The 23,096-nt window shown below is 34.7% G+C and overlaps 2 protein-coding genes and 1 non-coding gene across 3 annotated transcripts; 1 reads left to right on the forward strand and 2 right to left on the reverse strand.

Annotated features, from left to right (window-relative positions):
* Nucleotides 1-2,655: 2,655 nt before the first annotated feature.
* Nucleotides 2,656-3,633, reverse strand: LOC131598458 (uncharacterized). The gene has a single exon (XM_058871055.1). The coding sequence runs from the start codon at nucleotides 3,631-3,633 to the stop codon at nucleotides 2,656-2,658; it is 978 nt and encodes a 325-aa protein (XP_058727038.1).
* A 3,099-nt stretch (nucleotides 3,634-6,732) lies between these two features.
* LOC131600912 (small nucleolar RNA Z247) lies at nucleotides 6,733-6,865 on the forward strand. The gene has a single exon (XR_009283514.1). It is a non-coding gene; the product is annotated as a small nucleolar RNA Z247 (small nucleolar RNA).
* A 3,956-nt stretch (nucleotides 6,866-10,821) lies between these two features.
* Nucleotides 10,822-18,521, reverse strand: LOC131598459 (probable polygalacturonase At3g15720; the record flags this gene model as incomplete). The annotated part of the gene is made up of 9 exons (XM_058871056.1): nucleotides 10,822-11,107; nucleotides 11,198-11,302; nucleotides 11,397-11,505; nucleotides 11,586-11,670; nucleotides 11,779-11,986; nucleotides 12,235-12,375; nucleotides 12,470-12,607; nucleotides 12,719-12,847; nucleotides 18,501-18,521. Coding segments are annotated over 9 exons (1,167 nt in total), but the record flags the coding sequence as incomplete, so codon positions are not given.
* Nucleotides 18,522-23,096: the final 4,575 nt, after the last annotated feature.

Consider the following 23,096-nt stretch of genomic DNA (forward strand, 5'->3'; position numbering starts at 1 on the left):
AAGTACAGTAAAATTGTGTTTTTTTAAAATATTGTAAAATCGAGTTTTATAAAAAATACAGTAAAATTGAGTTTTTCAAAAATACAAGAAAATCGGGTTTTTCCAAAAATATAGTAAAATTGGATTTTCTCAAATTATAGTAAAATCAATTTTTTTTCAAAAATACAGTAAAATCGGGTTTTTTTTTTTTGGAGCAAATAGAGAATATATATATATATATTCCAAAAAAACAGTTTAGGTACATGCTGATCCAAGAGGATCCAAGCTACAAAACGACCAAATTACACAAAATTAGAGCTCATTCACATACACTACCATTTTGCTATCATTATGGCTTCTAGCTATAATTCTATCCTTAACCTCCAGAAAACACAATTGGCTATCCTTTGAAGGTTGAAACACTTTTAAGTTTCTCACAATCCACACATGATAAATTGCTTCAGCAATCCCCATTCTCATCAACTTCGCTCTATTGCTCTTGCCATTGGCTTCTTTGATTATCCATTGCAGTTCAGAATTCCATCCTTGAGGTCTGTGAGAAATCTCCATCCACCTCAAAAGATGTTGCCATAACTGCATGGTATTAGGACATTTAAAGAATAGATGCTCGCAAGTTTCAGTTGCCCCACAAAACACACATAAACCATCAGTATTCACACCAAACTTCCTAAGCCTCTCTTTAGTTTGCAGCCTCCCTTGACAAGCCATCCACATAATAAAAATGGCTCGCGGACTCGCCTTGTTTCCTCTCATCAGGTTTCTCCAGGGGACATTTTGTCTCTCTCCACGCAATTCATTATACACCATTCTAGTCCTGTAAACGCCTGCAGCAGTACATTGATTCCACGCATTGGATTGAAGGAGAGTATTTCTGTGTTTGAACATCGCTTTCAACATCCAAGAGTGATGCAGCTTAGGTATAAAGCTAGCAGTGTCACAATTTCGCAAGTAAAAGTGACTAACCCATCGTATCCACATCCTGTCTTTCTTAGTATGCAAATTCCACAACATTTTGCCAATGGATGCCCTATTCCAATATCCCAGATCAATCAGATTGAGCCCACCCGCAGCCACAGGGTCACAAAGATGCTCCCAAGCAATGGGGGCTTTATGGCTAATGCTATCACTTCCAGTCCATAAGAAACTACGACACATGCTTTCCACATGTTTTAAGATTTTCTTAGGTAGAGGAAATATTTGCAGCCAATAATTCGCAATAGAAAATAAAACACTTTTTACCAGTTGTAGTCTTCCAGCATAAGAGAGCATTCTTGTACTCCAATGATTAATTCTGCTTGTCATCTTCTCAATGAGAGGCTGGCAGTTGGCAATGGTCAATTTCTTATTGTCCAGTGGAACTCCTAAGTACTTGAAAGGCATACTCCCAATCTGGAATCATGTTTCTTGCTGCAGCTGTACTTGTTTCCTACTATCCACACCTCCAAAGTGGATTTTGCTCTTGGGTAGGCTCATGTGTAAGCCAGTGGCAGAAGAAAATTCCTTCACTTTATTCATAATGAGCCTGATGGAGTTGATATCTGCACTGGAAAAAAGAAGTATATCATCAGCAAAGCAGATGTTCAGAATGCTAAGCTTGGCACACTTGGGATGAAACTTGAACTTCTTATCATTCTTTAGGTCTTGCAGCACCCTATATAAGTACTCCATAACAAGTACAAAGAGCAAGGGGGAGATAGGATCCCCTTGCCTCAAACCCCTCTTAGCTCTAAGGATGTCACTGGGCTCACCATTCAGAGAGAACCTGTAAGAAACAGTGGTTACACAAGCCATTATCCAATTAATAAATTTCAAGGGAAAACCTAAAGCAGACATAATTTGTTGTAGAGCTACCCACTCCACAGTATCATAAGCCTTCTGTATGTCCATTTGGATCATACATCTAGGTGAGATCTGCTTCCTTCCATACCCTCTCACAAGCTCTTGGGCCATCATGATGTTGTCATGTATTATTCTGCCAGGGATGAAAGCAGACTGGTTCTCATTTACAATGGATGTGATCACTCTGCCCAGTCTGCTTGTCAGAATTTTTGATATGATTTTATAGAAGGTGCTGCAACAAGCGATAGGCCTCCAATCTTTAATAGTCTGAGCTTCATTTTTTTTTGGAATGAGAGTAATCAAAGAGCAGTTGAGTCCTCTATGCATCTTGGTATTCTGGAAAAACTCTTGGACTGCCTCCATCACGTCTTTCTTAACCACTTGCCAAGACTGTTTAAAGAAATAAGAGCTGAAACCATCCAGTCCAGGAGCTTTTGTACTCCCAATGCTGTCTAGGGCATCCCATATCTCCTTCTCTGTAACAGGCTGGATTAAGCTAAGGCCATCCTCCCTCGACAGAGTTTTACCCCTTACAATGCAAGGTACATCTATGCCCTGCAGGTTAGAAGTTATCCCTACCAATGAAGTATAGAAATCCAAGATCTCCTTAGCAATATCTTCCCTGGAATTGAGCACCACACCTTGGAGAGAGGTCAGGCTAACCATATGCTTCTGCTTGTTTTTCTCTTAAACAATAGAGTGGAAAAAGGAATTATTCCCATCCCCCAAATTCAGCCAGTTCACTTTGGATTTCTGCATGAGGATTTTCTCCTCCACTTGATTCAATTCCAGAATTCTTGCAGTTTTCATCTTCACCTAGGCAATAGCATCACAGTCAAACATATTGTTAGAGAGGTGAAGGTGAGCCTCATTTAAGTCCTGTATAGCCTTCTGAATCTGCAGTTGAATATCTGTATAGCTCCTCTGAAGTTTCTGAACAGGACCCTGTAATCTTTTCAGTTTGCACCAAAGTCTCTGCATAGCATTACCCTTAGTCCTCTTCTCCCAGCTATCCTTAACCACAGCAAAATATCCCTCCCTGGTAGTGACACAATTCAAAAATTTGAACATCATTTTCATCCTGGTTTGTTGTTGCCCCCACAGCACTCTCAGAGGGGAGTGATCTGAGACATTAGGGTGAAGCACCTCCACATGGGCATCCTGAAAAGTTTGAAACCACTGGACATTAGCAATGAGCCTATCTATTATGGAGTAGATAGCCCCATCAGAATGATTGTTAAACCAGGTAAAATGTCTCCCTCTAGTGGGAGCCTCAAATAAACCTGTCCTATGCATCATGTCTGCCAAGTCTTTGTATTCAGCAATGTTGACTTGATTCCCTCCAATCCTGTCCTGACTGGTAAGGACATTATTATAGTCACCCATCACTATCCAAGGTATAGATGTATTAGTACCTAAGTTCTCAATTTGTTCCCAAAGGCACTTCCTTCTTTCCAGTTGATTCATAGCATAGACTATAGTAGCCAAGTAATGGATCCTCTTATCAGCACTTATCACATCTAAGTGAATAAACTGCTCCTCCTTCTGTAACAGAGTAACTGTCACCTCTTTATCCTTCCACATAACCCAAATTCTCCCATTATAATGATGAGAGTAGTTGTCTATGTAGGCCCAATTATTCCCAAATTTATTTCTAATTCTACTAGCATTAATCTCCTTAACTCTAGTTTCAAGCAAAGCAATGATAGGAACATGAAAAGTGGAGAAGTAGGAGCAGACCTCTCTGTGTTTTGCTTCCTTATTGATGCCCCTCACATTCCAAGTGGAAATCATCTTCTACTACTACTCTCCCCTTCTGGATTATCTCCAATCCCAAGGGGTGTAAACGGATTCTGAACCAGCATAGTATTTTCAGGTGGGGTGAATACTATCTTCTTCTTAGCTTTATCATTACCATTAGTATTGACACGAGTCCAATTTTCATCCTGACTTGTACTGCTAGGCTTATTAATCTCTGGGATGGTCCCCTCTGCCTTGGTATCCAGTTTATTCTCCTCGATAACATTCTCAATAGGCTTGGTTGTTTGTTTCCATACTCTTTGAAGAGGCTTCTGTTGTCCAGTCACCTTTTTGTTAGAACAGTCATGACCAATTCTAAGACATGATTGACAGTATTTGGGCCTCCATTCATATTCAATTTTCTGTTTCCATTCCCTTCCATTATGATCCTTGATAGTAACTTCCTCCTTGATAGGTTTAGTGATATCCACCTCCACTAACACCCTCGCATATAAGATTCGCAACTTTCTTGCCGTGCATTCATCAGTCGTGATAGGAATACCAACAGCACTGGTGATCTTAGAGATACTCTTCTCTCCCCATAAGTGTAGTGGTAAATTTGGCATCGTGATCCATAAGGGAAGAACTCGAAGTAGGTCATCCTTCAATTCAAACTCTAACGACCAACATTTCAAGAAGAGAGGCTTACCAAAGATGAAGTATGGTCCACGTTCCATAACTTGGCACAAATCTTCATGATTCTTGAATCTGACAATGAAGTACCCAGTCTCATTATAGTATAGTTCCGGTAGAGACACAAAGTTCCATGTCTTCTCCATGAAGTTCTTCACTGCGTGCATCGAGAGTGATTCACCAAGAGCGAAGAGGATAATCGCATTCTCCCAGTATCGTTTTTCCTCCTCCACATCACCATCCTCAATGACAATTTTCTCTTCTCCATCAATGAATTGGGGGGCAACAAAAGCAACACTCATTCCCTTGCTCAAATCTCTATTTCCCTGTATTATTTCTACCCATGGTTTCATCAGTGTTGTTCCCTGATCTGGAGGATCTTTCATTGTCGTCGGAGTCGCCGCCTTCGGTTCCTTCTTCCCTTGTTCGCTATCCACATTTGGAGATTCTGGTTGTGCTACAGGTTCCGTCGGAGTAGCTACGTTCGCCGCTGAAGTATTGGGTGTCGCCGCCGTAGATTTCGGCCGGCCAACACGCCGTTTCGCCTTGGTCATTCGAAACCCTAGGAGAGGTTCAGCAGATTATTTACGCAAATTTTGAACACTTAGGTTAAATTGGGTTTTTTTTAAAATGCACTAAAATCGAATTTTTAAAAAATAAAGTAAAATTATTTTTTTTAAATACCGTTAAATCGGCGTTTTTGGAATATATAGTCAAATCGAGTTTTTTGATAATACAGTAAAATTGGTTTATTTGTAAATACTGTTAATTCGAGTTTTATAAAAAATACAGTAAAATCGAGTTTTTCAAAAATACAGGAAAATCGTGTTTTCCAAAAATATAGTCAAATTGGGTTTTTCTCAAAATACAGTAAAATCGAGTTTTTCAAAATACATTAAAATCTTTTTTTTTTTGAAAACCAGTAAAATTGAGTTTTCTAGAAATACAGTAAAATTGGGTTTTTTTAAAATACTGTAAAATCGAGTTTTTTTAAAATACAGTAAAATCAAGTTTTTATTTTTGGAGAAATTGATTTCTTTACTTTTCGTAAAAAATCGACATTTTTTGTTTTCTTCAGAAAATTTGATTTTGTTATTTTCAAAAAAATCAACTTTGCTAATTTTTGGAAAAAAATCGACTTATTTTATTTTAGCAAAAAACGATTTTTTTATTTTATAAAAGTCAATTTTTAATTTATTTTTGAAAAAGAAATTCAATTTAGAAACTAAAATAACAAACGGTTCGATTCGGAGTTAATTTGATATTGGTTAATTATTTAACGGTTCGGTCAAAGTTAATTTGATGTATTGGTTAATTGTTTAACGGTTCGATTCTCGATTCTTAAACCGTTAATAAAATATATGTTTGGTTCACTAACCATTATTAATAGTGTGGTTATTTTTAACTTTAGTTAAGTACAGTTCAGCGGTTCGATTCTTGGATTTTTTTAACAACCCTAGATAGAGTTTGTTATTTACTTATTAAGACAGTTAATCACTTTTTCATTGTCTTAGGAGTTAACTCCTCATTTTTACTCTTATAAATATTTGTACCTATCTCATTTTTCAACTTAAAACCCTCTAATTTTTTTACAATATTAAATAGTCAATTGGATGGTAGATAAATCAAAAGGGCAGAAATACCATTGGTGACTATCCTTTTACAAATGAAAAACAGAAGCTAGAAAATAGAAACAAGGTGTAAGGGTTGGAGAATTAGAATATGATCCCTTGATATCAGCATCATGTCTCTATTGTTTAATGTACAGTCAATAGCATTTATATTCCAATTATAGGCTAGAATATTATGTTTCCATATTGTGTGTATAGCCATCAATACTAGCTTAATTGTAGGATCATGCTCTCCACTCATAGCTGTATATATATGTGTATGCTACTGATTAATAGAATCATCACAATTTCATACATATCACAATTCTCAACTTGGCATCAGAGCAACATTGCCAAAAGGCACGTGATCCAATCAAAAACCATGGCATCCGCTGCAAACAACAAAAATGATCTTCCATCAACTATTTCTGTCAAGTTGGACAGAGATAACTTTCCCTTATGGCAGTCCTTAGTCTTGCCCATCATCAGAGGCTGCAGACTTGAAGGATACATGCTAGGGACAAAGGAGTGTCCTGAGCAATATGTCACAAATTCAGATTCAAGCAAGAAGGTGAATCCTTCGTCTGAAGATTGGCAAGCTTATGACCAACAACTTCTAGGTTGGTTAAAGAATTCCATGACTGCAGACATTGCAACACAGTTTTTGCACTGTGAAAATTCAAAGCAACTTTGGGAGGAGGCCCAAAGTCTAGCTGGAGCACATACAAGGTCTAGAATCACCTACCTGAAGTCAGAATTTCATAGCACCAGAAAAGGTGAAATGAAAATGCATGATTATCTGTCCAAGATGAAAAATCTTGCTGATAAACTCAAGCTGGCAGGAAATCCAATTCTCAACTCATATCTAATCATTCAAACCTTGAATGGATTGGATTCAGAGTACAATCCTGTAGTGGTAAAACTCTCTGATCAAATCAATCTTAGTTGGATTGATTTACAATCTCAATTGCTGAGTTTTGAGAGTAGAATTGAGCAACTCAATTCCTTTAACAACCTAAATCTCAATGCCTCAGCAAATGTTGCAAACAAGATTGATTATAAAGGAAACTGGAGAAACAATAGACTTGGCTTTCATGGCTCAAATGGAAACTGGAGAGGTTCCAACTCGAGAGGTTGGAGAGGAAGCAGAGGTAGAGGCAGATTCTCCAAACCTACCTGTCAAGTATGCTCAAAGACTGGTCACACAGCAGTGCAGTGCTTCTACAGGTTTGACAAAACCTACTCAGGATCAAATCACTCAGCAGAAGAGGAAGGAAAATCTGCATTCCTAGCGACACAAGGAACCAATCAAGAATATGATTGGTACTTTGACAGTGGGGCAAGCAATCATGTGACCCATCAAACTGAAAATTTCCAAGAAATAAATGAACAACATGGTAAGAACTCTCTGATTATTGGAAATGGTGAGCAACTAGAGATTATAGCCACAGGCTCTTCCAAACTCAAGTCACTTAATTTACATGATATACTATATGTACCTAACATTACCAAAAATCTATTAAGTGTATCTAAATTGGCTGCTGACAATAACATCCTTGTTGAGTTTGATAAGAATTGTTGTTTTGTGAAGGACAAACTGACAGGGAAGGAAATTCTAAAAGGAGTACTTAAAGATGGATTGTACCAGCTCTCAAGAATTGAAAGGAGCCCAAGTGCTTATATATCCATCAAGGAGAGCTGGCATAGGAGACTTGGTCACCCAAACAACAATACATTAGACAAAGTCTTGAAAAATTGTAATATCAAAGTATCACCTAATGATCACTTTAGTTTCTGTGAGGCCTGCCAATATGGAAAAATGCACCTCTTACCCTTTAAGTCTTCTTCATTTCATGCTAAGGAACCCCTTGAGTTGGTTCACACTGATGTATGGGGCCCTGCACCAATAATGTCATCTTCTGGTTTCAAATATTATGTGCATTTTGTTGATGATTTTAGTAGGTTCACCTGGATTTATCCTTTAAAACAAAAGTCTGAAACTGTGCAAGCTTTCATTCAATTTAAAGCCTTGGCTGAAAATCAATACAACAAGAGAATCAAAGTAATCCAGTGTGATGGTGGTGGTGAATACAAACCTGTGCAGAGACTTGCAATAGAAGCTGGCATAGGTTTTAGAATGTCTTGTCCTTATACCTCTCAGCAAAATGGAAGAGCTGAGAGGAAACATAGACACATAGCTGAGCTTGGCTTAACTCTGCTTGCACAAGCTCAAATGCCATTCCAATATTGGTGGGAAGCATTCTCCACTGCAGTATACCTCATAAACAGACTTCCGTCTCAAGTTACCCAAAATGAGACCCCCTATTCACTCATGATTCATAAGGAACCTGACTATAAGCTCTTAAAACCCTTTGGTTGTGCTTGTTATCCATGCCTCAAACCATACAATCAACACAAGCTGCAATTTCATACAACCAGATGTGTGTTCTTAGGCTATAGTAACTCTCAAAAAGGGTATAAATGTCTCAATTCCCATGGCAGGATCTTCATATCAAGACATGTTATTTTCAATGAAGATCACTTCCCATTCCAAGATGGGTTTCTCAATACAAGAGGTCCTCTAAAAACAACTAACAATCCATCATTTTCTTTTCCCTTGTGCCCTTCAGGTAATCCTATCACTGATGCAATCCCTGAAGGAGATATCCTAGATGAAGTGAACTCAGCTGACTCACAAATTGAGCAACAATCACAAGATGACAACAATGCCACAGAAGCTGACAACAATATGACAGAACAATTTGAAGATACTGTACTAGATGATGCAACTCATCCAGATATACAACCTGACATAACCCAACAAAGTACAAGTGAAGCAAGCAATGCAGGCATCATACAAACCAGAAGCAAGTCAGGCATTCACAAGCACAAGCTTCCTTACATTGGTCTAGCTGAGACCTACAAAGATACAGTGGAACCTACAAATGCCAAGGATGCTCTCACAAGGCCTTTATGGAAGGAAGCAATGCAAAAGGAGTATCAAGCACTCATGTCTAACAAGACTTGGACACTAGTCCCTTATCAAGATAAAGAAAACATAGTTGACTCAAAATGGGTCTTCAAGACCAAATACAAGTCAGATGGTACCATAGAAAGGAGAAAAGCTAGGCTAGTTGCCAAAGGATTTCAACAAACAGCTGGCATTTATTATGAAGAAACCTTCAGCCCTGTAGTCAAAGCTAGCACTGTCAGAGTCATTCTTTCAATTGCAGTCCATCTCAACTGGGAAGTCAGGCAACTAGACATTAACAATGCTTTCCTAAATGGATATCTCAAAGAAACAGTGTTCATGCATCAACCTGAAGGATTTGTTGATCCAACCAGTCCTAATCACATTTGCAAGCTATCTAAGGCAATCTATGGACTGAAGCAAGCACCAAGAGCTTGGTTTGATAGTCTCAAGGCTGCATTACTCAAGTGGGGCTTTCAAAACACAAAGAGTGATTCCTCTCTTTTCCTTCTAAAAGGTAAAGATCACATTACTTTTCTACTTATCTATGTGGATGACATAATAATCACAGGAAGCAACACCAAGTTCCTTCAAGCTTTCATCACTCAACTTAATGATGTATTCTCTCTCAAAGACTTGGGTCAACTTCACTACTTTCTAGGCATAGAAGTGAAAAGAGATACCAGTGGAATGTATCTCAAACAATCTAAGTACATCAGTGATTTATTGAGTAAATTCAAGATGGACAAGGCCTCACCATGTCCTACACCTATGATAACAGGTAGGCAATTCACAGTTGAGGGAGAGAAACTAGCTGACCCAACTGTGTTTAGACAAGCCATAGGTGCCTTACAATACTTGACTCACACAAGACCTGATCTAGCATTCTCGATTAACAAACTCAGCCAATACATGAGCTCACCAACACTTGAACACTGGCAAGGCATAAAAAGAATCTTTAGGTATCTCCAAGGCACCATAAATCATTGCTTACACATCAAGCCATCCACTGATCTGGACATTCATGGCTTCTCTGATGCAGACTGGGCCACTAGTGTTGATGACAGAAAATCCATGGCTGGTCAATGTGTGTTCCTTGGTGAAACACTTGTTTCTTGGTCATCAAGAAAGCAAAAGGTGGTATCAAGATCAAGCACTGAGTCAGAATATAGAGCCTTAGCTGACCTAGCTGCTGAAATATCATGGATACGTTCATTACTTGCTGAACTTAAACTCCCACTTCCAAGGAAACCCATACTCTGGTGTGATAACTTGAGTGCCAAGGCACTAGCTTCAAATCCTGTCCTCCATGCTCGCTCCAAACACATTGAAATTGATATTCATTATATTAGAGATCAAGTATTACAAAATGAAGTTGTTGTGGCCTATGTTCCTACAACTGATCAAATTGCAGACTGCCTTGCCAAGCCATTAAGCCACACACGTTTCAACCAGCTCAGAGACAAACTTGGTGTTATCCACTCACCACCAGTTTGAAGGGGGGAATTAGAATATGATCCCTTGATATCAGCATCATGTCTCTATTGTTTAATGTACAGTCAATAGCATTTATATTCCAATTATAGGCTAGAATATTATGTTTCCATATTGTGTGTATAGCCATCAATACTAGCTTAATTGTAGGATCATGCTCTCCACTCATAGCTGTATATATATATATGTGTATGCTACTGATTAATAGAATCATCACAATTTCATACATATCACAATTCTCAACTTGGAGTACTCCTTCTACTTCCCTTATCAATAATTCTTTTTTGCTTATGAAAAAAAAATGAACATGGTTGCTAACTTTTATGTTATTGAAACCATGAAGTAAATATTAAATTTGAATTTCTTTTTGAAACCAAATTTGAGATAAATTGTTGTACAGTTTTAAATCCAAGGTAAAAACTAAAAAACTGCTAAACCTTTTTATTATTATTATTCAAAATACATGAAATATGCAATAGCTGCTCCGGGAAGTTATTATACAATGAAATACAGAAAATCACAATCTGCTTTACGTTTGTACACAGTGTAAGGGAGGTGAAACATCAGCATTTATTGTCCCTTTAACATTATTGCATATTGTTTTACTTGGCTTCTTTGGATCAACTTGTGTAATTTTGATTTGTTTCAAGTTAACATTGTCACACCCTATCTTGGCACAATCTAGCACAATAGGGTTTTCACCACTGCATGTTCCTTGAATATTACTAAATGTTACATTACTCACTTTAAGTGAGTCTTTCTGCAACAACAAAAAATATGTATCTAACTATTATTATCCATATTCAATGAAAAAAAAATCAATATGATAATAGTGAGAAAAAATATTAACCTTTTCTGGAGTTCTCATGTAATGTTGATCAATCTGTATAGGATTATCTACATTATTGACTATGATCTGATCGTAAATAACGGATTTAACGTATCCTTTTCCACCCTTAAAAAACACGAAGAGTTTTCGTTGATTAAAATCAAGATTGAAATAAAAAACACAGAGAACTTTTATTTTTCATTAAAGTTTGTAGCGTTACCGGCCATGTCTTGATTCTTACTGCACTAGAAGCTCCATTGAATGTGCAATTCTTGACGTTTATACTTTCTGCAAATTCCTCATCTTGACCATCCCCTAAAGCCCCAATACTGCATCAAAATTATATTAAGCATATCAATTATATAGTTATGTACTTGGTTGGTTTACATTTTAGAATATTTTGACATACCTAATGCCATGAGTAGTTGGTCCACATGTAACTTTAGTGACGTTGATGAATTGTGAACCCCCTTTGATAGCAATGCAATCATCACCTATACAGTAAAGTTCATGAGTAATCAAAGATTGAAATTCTAAAATCAATATTTAAAAAAAAAACATTGTAACAATTTGAATTAATGTTAAATACATAATATATTTACCACTTTGTATTGCAGAGTCGCGAACATTAACCCTAATTGAGTTTGAGATATCAATTCCGTCAGTATTATGACTATATGCTGGAGTACTTATGTTAATATTTGAGATTGTTACATCTTCGCTATGGACTATATATAGATGAAATCCCGGTCCATTTAATTGAGTGATCCCGTTAAATTGAAGTCCATCGCATCTTTCAAATAGTAAAGCCTGCTCATATGAGTTAAGTATTAGTCTTTTGAAATAGAAGTAATAACATAATTTTTTTAAAAAAAATTTGAAAAGAAAATACTTTCTAACCGTAGGTGATCCAATGCATAATTTGGTTGAATTATACTGAAAATTAAAAAATAATAATGTAATGTTAGATTATTAGTGTATCTAATAATTATATTAAAACAGAAATTTAAAAACTTTATAATACAATAAATAATTAATGTGTTTGTTTATGTCATTACATCTTTCCACCAATCTTCACCCCTGCCATTGATCACTCCAGATCCATCAACTGTCATACCAAGCACAGTATGAAAATGAAGCCATCTTTTTGAACATGAACCCCAGTTACTTCTCAATGGTGCTAGTATAGTTCCATCAATCTGCATTAATTAGCAATATTAAATATATCAAAATTATAAAAAATTTGTTTAAATTTAAACAATTATTTAATAGATAGTAATATATTTTGGGTACCTTAATATGAACATTTTTAGATTTGCAGGGACCTTGGAAAATTGTTTGATGCACAAGAAATGTATGTCCAGCAGGTACAACAAGGGTTGGAGTTCCTTGATTTGTTCCACATAAATCATTCCATGCTTTCTCAAAGGCCTTTAGAAAAAAATAATGTATTAAGATTAATTAATTTAAATATTATACTAAAACATTATATAGCTAAGTATTGAAGAAATAAAAATTATAAGAAAAAAATCATGCACATACTTGTGTATCATCAGATTTGCCATCTCCTTTGGCACCATATTTAAGTACATCAAAGGTATTTTCACCAAATGCAATCCATGAGTTGCAAAATACAATAGAAATTATCAAAAGGCTAGTTATAAACAAGTCCTGCAAAATGAATATGTTAGTTAAATTGAAAAAATATTTGCAACGATGAAATAACTATTAAACACTTTTTACTAACCATGATGTATACAAACTAATTATGTTTACACTTGCTGATAATTGTGATGGCTATAATACCTATGTATATATACAACAGTTTTTGCACACATTGATAAAAATAGTTTAACTGTTGTTTAGTATATAAGGAAATTTTAATGAAGAATATTCTCATTAAAATAAAGAATGAATAACTTTTATTAGTCAATAAAAGAAAGTAATTATATGTTACGGTTTAATGTGGGTAACCTTACATAAAATGTAAAATCATTGTTATAAGTATAATAAATAGTTAAAATAGTAATTAAAGATTTTACTTGTTGAAATTAAGGAAAAACTTCATACAATTATATTACATATTTCAAATTAAATAATTATTTTTAAACAAAGTATATATTTTTAAAAATTAATTTAAAACAAGTTTTAAATTTAATAAATAAAGAGGTTTAGATCATTTTAAAAAATTCACTGATACTACTAAATAACAAATTTTATTTTTTTCCAAAAACAATCATGAATAAGTTAGTGATTTTATTCTATATCTTAGATATCTCATATAAAGAAATGATATATATTGTATATAAATGAAAAAACTACCATTACAAAAAATAACATTTAGCTTTTACAAACATTTAATAATAAATTTATTTTTAAAATATAGTAACTTTAATAAACTAGTAATTAATCATTATTTTTTGTTTTTATTTGTAAATAATTTATATCATATTTAAATTTTTTTTATATTTTAAATTATATTTTTAAATTCCCGCTCATTTCTAACTCAGTTCAAATTCAAAATAATAATTTGCACTAAATAGACATAATACAGTAAGTGATTAATTTATCATGATTAGTTTAATGTATTTTATTGCTTAAGACATGATATAACATAATAACAAATTGTTATATCATGTCTTTTATCCTATGCAGTAAAAGTCTTTGGACTTTGCATAACTTAATTGAAAAACCAAAAAAAAAAACAAAAAATAGATTTAAAAATTTAAGAACTAAAATTATTAACGGATTAAAATAGAGATACATATACCATATTTAAATTTTTTTTTCTCTTAAAAATATATCATTTACAGTTATCACCATTATATATTTTAATTAAAAAATTCATTGTTCATGGACTTTAAAGATAAATCATATTTCACTTTCTAAATTTCTAGATGAATCTTATTTTTAAATTAGAATAATACTAAAAATACCAAGTTGATCTTTTCAAGACATGGTTAATTTGTTTATTTTTTAACAAAAAAGTATAGGTTTCCTTTTTGGAAATTAATCTTAAGTCAGACATAAATATAAATATATGAAATTAATGTTATAATTTGTATATTATTTCAAATTTAATAAACCATGTTATGGATTTATGATAATAATATTTATTCTTTACTATTATTATTATTATTATTAAATAAAAAAATTAAAATAAGGAAAATAAAAAATTGAAGGACATAAATCACCAAAAAAAAATAGGTTTCACAAGTTTATTTTGGGTGTTGTGACGGTTTTAAGTGTTGCTAATTCTGAATTGCAACGCTTTGTCAACTGTTGCAAAACTTTGTGTCACGACTCACTGGATTTTGTTGCTTCGACTATATGGTATAAGATGTTTAATTGGTTGAGTTAGTAGGTTGTTCTCCCTAATGAACTTAGGTCTCTTTTTGAATTTTCTTTTTTTAGATGATAGGACGAAAAATAGGGATGGTTATATTATGATTTGGCATACAGTTATCTAATGATCTATTTGGATTGCTTGTCATAAGAAAAAAAATGGAGAACAAAAGTATTCTTTTGGGAAACGGTGGCCTATTCTCTTTTTTTGTGGGAAAGAAAATCTTCATTAAGACGAAGAAGAAACAGATACAACAGCATTGGATTCCTTAAAAGAGAAATCCTCTAGCCAAGTTCTAGAGCCAAACAGTTTTCCTAGGCCTTGTTAATTTGTAATTCCTTGTGTCGAAGCTGTTACTCGAACACAAGGTGTGTCGAAGTGTGTAACAGTTTGTTACACATAAGTTTGTTTTTAAATCTAGATAGATTTGATTTAGATTTAAAATAGATTAGATTTGATTTAGCTCCAAAATAGGTATTTTGGGCTTTTATAGTTTTGGGCTTTGGCTTAGGGAGAAAGCTAACCTAAATCTATAAATAGGGAGTAACCCTCATTAGTTTGTAATCAAGTCATTAATCTTGTATTCACAGAAGTGCAGTTGCAAGTGAATAACAGAATTTCCACAGTTTGTGGGCAGAGAGAAACTCTGCAGAAAATACTTTCTTCTTCTCTTTTAATTTCCGCAAACCCTAATCCTAGTTTTTGTTCTTATTTTTCTTCATTGTCATCTTTAACGATAAGGAATTACTCAAAGGTTTGAGAGTCTAATTCCAACATCTGGTATCTAGAGCTCCGGTTAATCGATTCAAGGCAAGAAGAATGGCGATGGCAATGAATCATCCGAATGGGCATTTTCCAGCAACACTACCAATTCTGAAAGGAGATAACTATGAGAATTGGTGCAAGCAGATGAAGGTTGTATTCTGTTGTCAAGATCTTTGGGATCTTGTAAAAGAAGGGATAGAACCGATTGCAGAAGGTGCGAAGGAGGAAGAAAAGGCCGCACATAAAGAATTGAAGAAGAAAGATTATAAAGCTCTCTTTATAATCCATCAATGTCTGAGTCCAGACAATTTTGAAAAGGTTAGTGATATAGAATCTTCAAAAGAAGCTTGGGAGATTCTTGAAAAGTCTGTTGGAGGTGCAGAAAAGGTGAAAGAGGTGAGGTTACAAACTCACAAGAGAACGTATGAACTGCTTCAGATGGAAGATAGCGAAAGCATAACTGATTTCTTCACTAGAGTTATGAAACTAGTGAATCAAATCAAGATATGTGGAGAAGTGTTAACAACAAAAGCTGTTGTTTCGAAGATATTGAGGTCTTTGGCTCCTAAGTTCGATCACATCGTGGTAGCCATAGAAGAGTCGAAGGACTTGTCGAAGTTGACAAAAGAAGAGCTTCAAGGGACGCTTGAATCTCATGAACAAAGAATGGCTGAAAGAGCTGCAGGCAAGTCGAAGAACGATGTGGCTCTGCAGGCTCAGACAGCAAACGAAAAGAAAGGCAAAGGAAGCTGGACTGGAAATAAAGGTAGAGGTGGCTACAACAATTTGACTGGTCGAAATCAGCAAGAAGGAAATTGGTCGAATCAGAGAAAACCCTCATATCAAGGCAACCAAAGAGGTGGTGCTGCAGGTAGAGGAAGAGGTGGTGGTCGAAAGCCTGACAAGAGTCACATTCAATGTTTCAACTGTCAGAAGTATGGTCACTATTCGACAGTTTGTCCAGAAAAGAATAAAAGTCAAGAAAGTGATGCAAAGCTTGCAAAACAAGAAGAAGAAGAGATGTTGCTGATGGTCACAACAAAAGATGAAGATAAATTCAAGGACCAATGGTACTTGGATTCAGGATGCTCATCACATATGTCTGGAAGGAAAGATTGGTTTGTCAACATAAAACCCTCAATAAAGAACATGGTGAAATTTGCAAATGACAATACTCTAGCAGCTGAAGGTATTGGTGATGTAATGATTACGAGGAAAGATGGAAAGAGGTCAGTAATTTCCAATGTGTTGTACATACCAGGCATGAAGAGCAACTTACTCAGCATTGGGCAGTTGGTCGAAAAGAACTACAAGGTTTCGTTCGAAGATAAGATGATGAGAGTTGTCGATGCAAATGGGAGGTTAATCTTGAAGGCTCCTATGTCACAGAATAGAACCTTCAAGATCGAACTCAATGTGATGGAGCACGAGTGCCTTGCAACTGCAGCTAGCAGAGATGAATGGATATGGCACTATCGACTAGGCCATCTCAACTTCAATGACATCAGAGAGTTGAAAAGAAAGAATATGGTTTCAGGACTGCCAGAAATCGACATTCCTAACGAGGTATGTGAGGAATGTGTGCAGGCGAAGCAGCACAAAAATAGCTTCAGCAAGGATGCAGGAAGCAAGTCGAAGGTAATCCTTGATGTCATATACTCTGATGTATGTGGTCCTATCCAGGTGGATTCGAATGGAGGTAACAAATACTTTGTTACATTCATAGATGATTTCAGTTGAAAACTATGGACTTACCTGATCAAAAAGAAAAGTGAAGTGATCGAGGTATTTGTCAAGTTCAAATCTATGGTCGAAAGACAAAGTGGTCGAAAGCTCAAGGTTTTGAGAACTGATGGTGGTGGAGAATATGTGTCGAAAGACTTCGACATGTTATGTGAGAAAGAAGGGATTGTGCATGAGGTGGTGCCACCCTACACTCCACAGCAGAATGGAACTGCGGAAAGGAAGAATCGAACCATCATGAATATGGTAAGAAGTATGTTAAAAGGCAAGCATTTACCTAAAGAATTTTGGGGAGAAGCAGTGTCGACTGCAACATACATTCTAAACAGATGTCCGACAAAGAAGCTAGAAGGAATTACTCCAGAAGAATGTTGGTCTGGTGTGAAGCCTAGCTTGAGCCATCTGAAGGTATTTGGATCTATAGCACATAGACATGTGCCAGATCAGTTGAGAAGAAAACTTGATGACAAGTCGAGTCAAATGATACTTATAGGATATCATTCGACTGGAGGATACAAGTTGTTCGACCCAGTGAACAAGCAAGTAGTGATCAGCAGGGACGTAATCATAGATGAGCTTAAAGAATGGGATTGGACTGAAAATGTCAAGAAGGATTCAGTGAGAATTCTTTATGACGAACCAGCTACTAAAGTCGAAAGAGAAGAAGTTCGACAAGAAGAAGTCAGAGGTGATGCAGGCTCAGGCAGACCTCAGAGAACAAGACACATGCCTGCAAGGTTGCTAGAATGTGTGATTACAACAGATGATGTAGTCAATGATGAAGGTGAGCTGGTACATTACGCTTCCTACGCAGATGTCGAACCTGTCAATGCAACTGAGGCATTGAAGGATTCAAAGTGGGTGAAAGCTATGAATGAAGAATTGAAGTCCATCGAAGACAACAATACTTGGTCACTTGTCGAATTGCCTCAAGGCAAGAAGGCAATTGATGTGAAGTGAGTATACAAGGTGAAGTGTAATCCCAAAGGTGAAGTGACTCGATACAAGGCAAGGCTTGTGGCAAAAGGATTTCTTCAGAAGGAAGGAATTGACTTCGATGAGGTCTTTGCACCTGTTGCCAGGATCGAAACGATCAGGTTGGTTGTTGGTCTGGCGAACATGATCAATTGGCACATGTGTCAGATGGACGTTAAATGTGCATTCCTGAATGGACCCTTAGATAAAGAAGTCTATGTTGCACAACCAGTTGGGTTTGTGAAACATGGCGAAGATAGAAAAGTGTACAGGCTGCATAAAGCCCTGTATGGGCTGAAGCAAGCTCCAAGAGCTTGGAATAAGAAGATCGACAGTTTCCTAAGGGAGAAAGAATTTGTGAAGTGCACAACTGAACATGGGGTATATGTAAGAAGAAGCAAGAGTGAATTGCTTATACTATGTCTCTATGTCGATGACCTGTTGATAACAGGTAGCTGCAAGAAAGAAATCGAAGGCTTTAAAGGTGATCTCAGCAAGGAATTCGAAATGTCGGATTTGGGCGAAATTTCATACTTCCTTGGCATCGAATTCTACAAGAATAGTAGAGGCTTGATGATGCATCAAAGAAGATATGCAAGTGAAATTCTCAAGAGATTTGAGATGGAAGAATGCAATTCGACTTCGACACCTGCTGAAACAAGATTGCAACTGTCGAAGAACCCAGATGAAGAGGACGTCGACCCAACCCAATACAGAAGACTTATTGGGTCATTAAGATACCTTTGTCACACAAGGCCTGACTTAGCATACAGTGTAGGTATGATAAGTAGATTCATGCAGAAGCCAAAGGTATCGCACCTAGCAGCGGCGAAGAGGATACTGAGGTATCTGAAAGGAACTCTCGACTATGGCATTCTGTTTCCTACAGCTGATAAGGGAAAAGAATGCAAATTAATGGGTTACACCGACTCGAGTTGGTGTAGTGATGCTGAGGATCAAAAATCCACAGCAGGATATATGTTTATGCTAGGTGGTGCACCAGTTGCTTGGAGTTCGAGAAAGGAACCAGTAGTGGCACTATCATCGTGCGAAGAAGAGTACATAGCTGCTTCTCTTTGTGCATGTCAAGCAACATGGATGGTGAACTTGGTCGAAGAGATAACAGGTAAATATCATGGAGCAATTACCATGAAGATCGACAACATGTCAGCTATCAATCTGGCGAAGAACCCGATAGCACATGGTTGAAGCAAGCACATCGAAATGAGGTTCCATTATCTTCGAGAGCAGGTAGCTAAAGGGAAGATGAATTTGGAACACTGCAGAACTGAGAATCAGATTGCAGATATCATGACAAAGGGAGTGCTGGTTGAAATATTCAGAAGACTAAGAGCTATGATGAATGTAGATAGCTTAGACACAATGAATTAGGTGGTGTGTTAATTTGTAATTCCTTGTGTCGAAGCTGTTACTCGAACACAAGGTGTGTCGAAGTGTGTAACAGTTTGTTACACATAAGTTTGTTTTTAAATCTAGATAGATTTGATTTAGATTTAAAATAGATTAGATTTGATTTAGCTCCAAAATAGGTATTTTGGGCTTTTATTGTTTTGGGCTTTGGCTTAGGGAGAAAGCTAACCTAAATCTATAAATAGGGAGTAACCCTCATTAGTTTGTAATCAAGTCATTAATTTTGTATTCATAGAAGTTGCAGTTGCAAGTGAATAACAGAATTTCCACAGTTTGTGGGCAGAGAGAAACTCTGCAGAAAATACTTTCTTCTTCTCTTTTAATTTCCGCAAACCCTAATCCTAGTTTTTGTTCTTATTTTTCTTCATTGTCATCTTTAACGATAAGGAATTACTCAAAGGTTTGAGAGTCTAATTCCAACAGGCCTAACACATTATGAGCATCTACAATGAAATCCTTGCTTAAAAAATAACATAAGTAATACTAAAAGACTGTAACATATGTCTACAATTAACAACAATGTGGTCGAGGATGGCAATGGATAGAATGGAGTTGATGCAATCGACTGAATTATGATTTTATCAAACTTCAAATTTTGCGCAAGAAGAAGACTCCATCTGATGGCCAGGAGTTCAGCAGCACAGGGATCCACCGTTATGAATTCTTTCCTACTTACAGCAAGCACCACTTTCTTTGCATTGCTCTTGAACACACACCCAAAGGCAACAAAACCTTCCTGAAACACTCCACCATCCACCTGCAAAACAAACTCATCTCAAGGAGTATATTTCAAATCCCTTATTCCGGAGCAAAATGGTAAAAAGGACAGGAAATATCTAACTTTATCCCTCTATTCAGGAAACATATTATATTTGTTCATCTCGATCAATTGGATAGTCTCTTTGTAGATTTTGATACGAAGTTTTTGTAAATGTGTTTCCGGATATTCCTAGCATTTCATCCTAGAGGAATATTCCTCAAACTCTAGAAATTTCTATAAAAAACATTTTTCTTTAATATTATATTCAAGAAAATTTCAGATTCTTTCGTATTTCACCGATTAGTAGTCCAAGATTCCAAATTTTTCTTAAATATAAAAGAGATGCACTAGAGAAAAAGACTATAGATGTAAGACATAGAAGGGAATGAATACTTTCTTTTTTGTCATGTTTCATTTTTAATGTACTAAGTTTCATCTCATTTTTCAACTAGATATATAATAATAATCTTTCTATCAAGTATAAGATCTAATACGTAAATACAAATAAAATAGAGCTTAGCCCATAATATATTACTTTGTCTTTTTTCATATAATATTGAGAAGCCATTCTCACTTTTTAATTTAAAATTTGGAAGTTGGTTTGTTTCTCTTTCAGGCACTTCTTTATTTAAACTTTGTTCAATTATTCTTTTACCCGCAAATGCAATGTAAGCAATAATGAAAAAATGTGGCCTAAAGTAAAAAAATTGTTGCCTAAAATATAATTCATAAGAAAGTTATCTGAAAATTAAAAGAAATGAGTTTAGACAACATCGAAAAATCATTGTCTATTCAATGAAGAAAAGGTACATATCAAAGTTTGATTGCAAGTTATTCGGTGAATAAAAATTACATACTCGAAAACTTAATTGTAAGTTATTCGGTGAAGAAAAAAAACATACCAGAAAACTTGATTGCAAGTAATTTGCTGAAGAAAAATCACATACCGAAAAATTTTGAACCGAATTATCAGGTACATTTTAGTAGGGGTGTGAAATGGTAAATATTAGTAAATAATAAAATTATTTGATAAGTGAAAATGATAGAATTGAAATATTTTGAAAATTATGGTATAAAAGAATAATGGTAGGGATATTAGATAAAATTTTCTTATCACGGACACATTTAGAATCACATTTTATTTAATTAAAACACCTAAAACACTTAATCCATAATAAATTAATCAAAATTCGGGATGTTATAATTGATGGTTAAGTAGTAAAAGGACGTCAATGTATTATGTTTTAGTAATAGTTCATTAATTAGAGAATTTCTATTATTGTAAAGAATGTTTGTAACTACTAATATCAAATTTTATGGTGTCAAAGTTGTTAAGTAACATGGCATCTATGGAAAGGAGAAAAAATGGCATCTATTGAAAGGGTAAAAATAAATCAGTGTAAAGATATTACAAATAAAAAAGATGATTACATTTTTGACTACTCTAATAAATTAATTAAATTTTCCTATCAGTGACACATTTAGAATCACAATTTATATAATTAAAATACCTAAAACACCTAATTCATAATAAATTAATCAAATTTTAGGAGGTTATAATTGATGATTAAGTAGTAAAAGGACGTCAATGTATTATCTTTTTGTAATACCAATCACAATTCATGAATTAGAGAATCTCTATTATTGTAAAGAATGTTTGTAACAACTAATATCAAATTTTATGTTGCCAAAGTTGTTAAGGAACATGGCATCTATGAAAAGGAGAAAAATGGCATATATGAAAAGGGAGAAAAAAAAATCAGTGTAAAGATATTACAAATGAAAAAGATGATTACATTTTGACTACTCTAATAAATTAATCAAATTTTCCTATCACTCACACATTTAGAATCACATTTTATATAATTAAAATACCTAAAACACCTAATTCTTAATAAATTAATCAAATTTCATGATGTTATAATTAATGATTAAGTAGTAAAAAGACGTCAATGTATTATCTTTTTGTAATACCAATCACAATTCATGAATTAGAGAATTTTTATTATTGTAAAGAATATTTGTAACTACAAATATCAAATTTTATGTTGCCAAAGTTGTTAAGAAACATGGCATCTATTGAAAGGAAAAAAAATGGCATCTATTGAAAGGAAAAAAAATAAATTAATGTAAAGATATTACAAATGAGAAAGATGATTACATTTTGACTACTCTAATAAATTAACCAAATTTTTCTATCACTCACACATGTAGAATCATATTTTATATAATTAAAATACCTAAAACACCTGATTCTTAATATGATATTATAATTGATAGTTAAGTAGTGAAAGGATGTCAATGTATTATCTTTTTATAATACCGATCACGGATCATGAATTAGAGAATTTCTATTATTGTAAGAACGTCTGTAACTACTAATATCAAATTTTATGTTGTCAAAGTTGTTAAGGAACATGGCATCTATGGAAAGGAGAAAAAATGGTATCTATAAAAAGGAAAAAAAATAAATCAGTGTAAAGATATTACAAATGAAAAAGATGATTACATTTTGACTACTCTAATAAATTAATCAAATTTTCCTATCACTCACACATTTAGAATCACATTTTATATAATTAAAATACCTAAAACCCCTAATTCTTAATATGATGTTATAATTAATGGTTAAGTAGTAAAAGGACGTCTATGTATTATCTTATTGTAATACTGATCAGGGTTCATGAATTAGACAATTTATATTATTGTAAAAAATGTCTGTAACTACTAATATCAAATTTTATGTTGCCGAAGTTGTTAAGAAACATGGCATCTATGAAAAGGAGAAAAAATGGCATCTATATAAAGGAGAAAAAATAAATCAATGTAAAGATATTACAAATGAGAAAGATGATTATATTTTGACTACTCTAATAAATTAATCAAATTTTCCTATCACT

The sequence above is a fragment of the Vicia villosa genome, linkage group LG4 (assembly GCF_029867415.1).
Source record: "Vicia villosa cultivar HV-30 ecotype Madison, WI linkage group LG4, Vvil1.0, whole genome shotgun sequence".
Lineage (NCBI taxonomy): Eukaryota > Viridiplantae > Streptophyta > Magnoliopsida > Fabales > Fabaceae > Vicia > Vicia villosa.

What these genes read in the sequence shown, in the direction of transcription:
- LOC131598458 (XM_058871055.1), bottom strand. Translation starts at nt 3,633, where the DNA reads ATGATTTCCACTTGGAATGTGAGGGGCATCAATAAGGAAGCAAAACAC.